At 34.7% G+C, this 3,871-nt stretch overlaps 1 protein-coding gene across 1 annotated transcript in view; it reads right to left on the minus strand.

Moving 5' to 3' along the window:
• Window positions 1-3,635, minus strand: part of LOC112451960 — a 10,119-nt gene extending 6,484 nt beyond the window's left edge. The window contains exons 1-10 of the mRNA XM_025011899.1: window positions 3,523-3,635; window positions 3,302-3,418; window positions 3,026-3,143; window positions 2,289-2,550; window positions 1,977-2,099; window positions 1,744-1,834; window positions 1,522-1,658; window positions 1,217-1,349; window positions 1,117-1,136; window positions 363-448 (exon numbers count right to left, since the gene is read on the minus strand). Of these exons, the coding sequence (XP_024867667.1) occupies window positions 363-448; window positions 1,117-1,136; window positions 1,217-1,349; window positions 1,522-1,658; window positions 1,744-1,834; window positions 1,977-2,099; window positions 2,289-2,550; window positions 3,026-3,143; window positions 3,302-3,418; window positions 3,523-3,618 (1,183 nt within the window). The 5' untranslated portion in view covers window positions 3,619-3,635. The remainder of the gene's footprint in view (window positions 1-362; window positions 449-1,116; window positions 1,137-1,216; window positions 1,350-1,521; window positions 1,659-1,743; window positions 1,835-1,976; window positions 2,100-2,288; window positions 2,551-3,025; window positions 3,144-3,301; window positions 3,419-3,522) is intronic.
• Between the last annotated feature and the right edge of the window lie 236 nt (window positions 3,636-3,871).

The raw sequence follows: 3,871 nt of genomic DNA on the forward strand, positions 1-3,871 counted from the left end.
ACGGTCTTCTCGGTACTGCAATGTGACATCTGAATTTCGAGCCTCCTCTCGTAGGTATTTTTTTCGCAGTAAGGGTCGGGGACATAAGTAAATTAATTATTCAGATACCGCACCGTGGCACGCGCGCTGTCCTCCCTTAGTCGGAGCGCACGATTTCATAACGATCACGCGGGTTTTCGTAACAGATGGGCACTTATGCTAAGTACATGTTTTGTGTAAATATAACTAGTAGGTGCGAGTAGACAGCTGGCCCTTTGAGAAGTACAGTTTGAATTACGAGAGGGTATCGAATATGCTGGAAAATACAATGGACATTTGTAATCACACTGAACAGTTGTCTTTCGGGCAATATATGCATTTACCTGCGGAGCGATTATACCTGACAGGGCATCGCAGAACATCTTCATTTTCAGTTTCTGGCATGGCCATGTATCGATGAGCGATGGTACTATAGACGAAGTCATATAATGATAACTCCAGGCTTCCATAACACTTGGTGAAACAGTAGTGTCGCGTCTTCGGCACCGCAAGGACAACTTAGTTCGTACTTCCTGTTTTAATGTTGAACTCATTGCTCATCTTGTGATACGAGACACGAATCAAAAAGTATTTTCGTGGAAGGTGTAATATAGACATAGACATAGACAACTCTTGCAAAATAACTTGTGCGTGTCGATCGATGACCGACTAATGGATTTTATGGACACTGGTGATATTTGTTTCCTTGACAGTAGTGCAGCTCTGTTGAAAAGCGGCTCATTTTTCAAGTTCCCTGCGGAGAGCACGTTTCGGTCAGAATAAAATAGCGTGACGAAATGACTATCTTCTATCGGTAGAGAAAAGTGTATCGTGAGTATTCCAGGCCTCCGAGGAAAATTGGAGGAAGATTGGAAGGGAAAAGTTTTTGATTGCTTAGCAGTATCAATAAAAATATAAAATTGTATTATTTTTATCTTATTATAATAGCAAATATAAATTATATTTTGTTCTATGTATAATTTGAATTAATATATTCGTGTGGAATGCTTCAGGGATATTTTACTACTTTACTGTGCTGTTATAATCTCGTCGGATATCGATCACGACACGTCAAAGGACGATAGTAACGTAAAGTACGACATCGAGCTTTGCACGACCTAAATGAGAACAGTTAAAGGTCATACACATCTTTTTGGTTTGATATGGTTTATAACGTTTGTCATGTTAATTGTTTTACCGTTGTGAAACTTTCTAGAGAAAACACGTATATCTTGCCGGCGGTCAAGATACTAGCTTCGAGACTTCTTTTCATCGCGAATAAGAGCAGTCTTTGTTCCTTCACTGGTATGGTAAACCACAAGCTCTGATATCTAAAATTATACTTGCATTGTTATCATTACATACAAAATAAATACAATAAATAAGGAATACAGTCTACTAATTGCAAGAAAAATTTAATTTTTATGAGTATTTCTGTGGAAAATATGTCTTGTATATCAGTCAAACAGCTAATTAATTTTTTAATTTAATATTGTCTCTTACATCTTGTCGCAAGTCTCGAGGCTGTGATTTATTAACTTTTGTCCTTGGAAGCTTAAGCAGAACAAGTGAAACAATTGAGCAATAATGAAGACGAAGTATCTCATCGCTTCCGCTGAATCGTGCAACTGTATCGACAGCTTAAACGCAAGAAAGATAAAATCCTATTTTAGCTCCTTATTACATTACAAATTTCTTGTACTTGCCTATTCATAAGTAACTCACTTGTACTAAAGTAATGCTCAAGCCAACTGTTACGATCAGAAGTTGCACGGCAAACGATATTGTAAAGGTATCTTCAAGAAGTTTAGCGAACCTATATTGAGAATACGACACTGGTGACGATTAAATAAAACTTATAAAAGCAACACATCAGTAGTTTATCAATGATCATTCTAGTTAATTAGCATTGAAAATTAATGATACAAAAATGTGCTACAATGTTATTATATACTTACTGCAAAGCTTGTCGATGAGCGTGAATCGAAATCACAATATTCTTGTGATACACAGCATCCGGATAATCGATCATACTTTTTTCCATAGCACTAGGTTTATATGACACATGCTCAAATCGAAATCTGCAATTATTTACGCGAACCAACGTTATTAGAAAGTTTTGAGAATTAATGTCTGCTGCTTTCAAATAATGTATACAAGAGCTAAAACTATTATTACGTTATGTGTACTATTAATAGAAAATTTTATTTATCTCCTATATTTATAACTAAAAGAGATGTGATCTCACTTTTGGTATAAATAATCATTACCCAACAATGGCGAAAAGACCGCAAATGTGTTCGACGTAAACGAAAAACATGCTATCGTGCGCAATTAATCCGGTCATGCACACACTGCTGGTAATTAACATATGAAGGAAAATATAATAGAAATATTGATTTTCATCAACGAAATAGTATGCCGGATAAGCTAACATTACAGGGCGAGAAGTATTCAATGGAAATACCACATCCAAAATGCGTGGCACAAGAGAGGTTGTTGTAAATGAAATGGTAGACACGTAAACGTACGCTGCAACGAAAACAATATTGGTGAAAACGAGCTCCAACTAAAATCATTTTTTTAATATAGGAAAGAATTATGTGATAATGAAAATATTTTATAGTTTATTTTTATTTTTATTTTTACACATACAAGCATATCTTTCTCTTTAGAAATTTTCCTTTTTAATCAATATCTATTCTATACTATTCACATTAATGTATTACACATTAATGTGTAACAGAATGTGTCAGGTTTTTTATCTTAACAGAATGAAGTTGTAAATTCAAATATTTTTAGTTTGCACTAACGATTTTATGTAGAAAAAAAATCCTTTTTTTTGTGCAACATATATCTTTTATACTTTGATATAACGTCAGTTAAGCTATACATTAATATTTGAAGCACTATACGCAAGCGCGATAAAAACATATAATTTTAATTCTTTAATTGCATAAAGAAATAGATCTGTTCGATTCTCAACTAAAATCGAATAATTACGTACAGCCATATGTCAACGCGTACCATCTGCCGTTTTGTGCGTACTTTTTCATAATGTCGTGTTCTTCCTTAGTTTGGATCATATCCCAGTCTACGAACAAGCGATCTGTGAGATCTTTAATCTACAAACATCACCGATATATTCGATATCTCAAATGCAATATTCTCTCAACAGATATAACAGTTTTCTCAACAAGATCTAAGATTTAATAATAAAGTTATTCATGTCTGCGACTTAGAGAATTAGAATATCAATAATATTCTTATTAAATGGACGTACTTTCCGGCTGTTAAACTGATACGTGAAAATTTTCACCAGAATCATCACTGTCAGCATATGTGGAGGTAAAGTTTCATAAATACATACCGCGTTATCGCATATGAAAAATCTTGCTATCTGAGAAATTGCATTCATTTGTAAATTTTATTTAATTCCGAATCCTAATATACATCTATTATTAGTTTTTTTTTCTAAAATAAAAATTTCAACGCTAACGTTACCTGTGTAACAAGTGCACTGGCATCAAGAATGAGTATGAAAGTCAAAAAAGACAAACTCTCTTTCAACTTCTGATAGGGCCACTGGCCGACTAACATCAGGTACCACTTACAGATATCGTAATAGTAATCACTACTATGTTCCATACTTCACGAAGAAGTGGTCACTACAATGTTATCTGAATTTCGAGACTTTCCTCGAAAGGTCTTTTTCTCGCCAGAAAAGTGTCAGTTATAAATAAATAAATATTCTAGATACTGCGTTCCGCATACTTACTCGTCTTCCTCCCCTAACCGGGCGCGCAAGCGATCACGGGTTTTCGTAGGTGACAGGCACTTACGATAAGTGTAC

The sequence above is a fragment of the Temnothorax curvispinosus genome, unplaced genomic scaffold (genome assembly GCF_003070985.1).
Source record: "Temnothorax curvispinosus isolate PA1 unplaced genomic scaffold, ASM307098v1 QBEX01002829.1, whole genome shotgun sequence".
In the NCBI taxonomy this organism is placed as follows: domain Eukaryota; kingdom Metazoa; phylum Arthropoda; class Insecta; order Hymenoptera; family Formicidae; genus Temnothorax; species Temnothorax curvispinosus.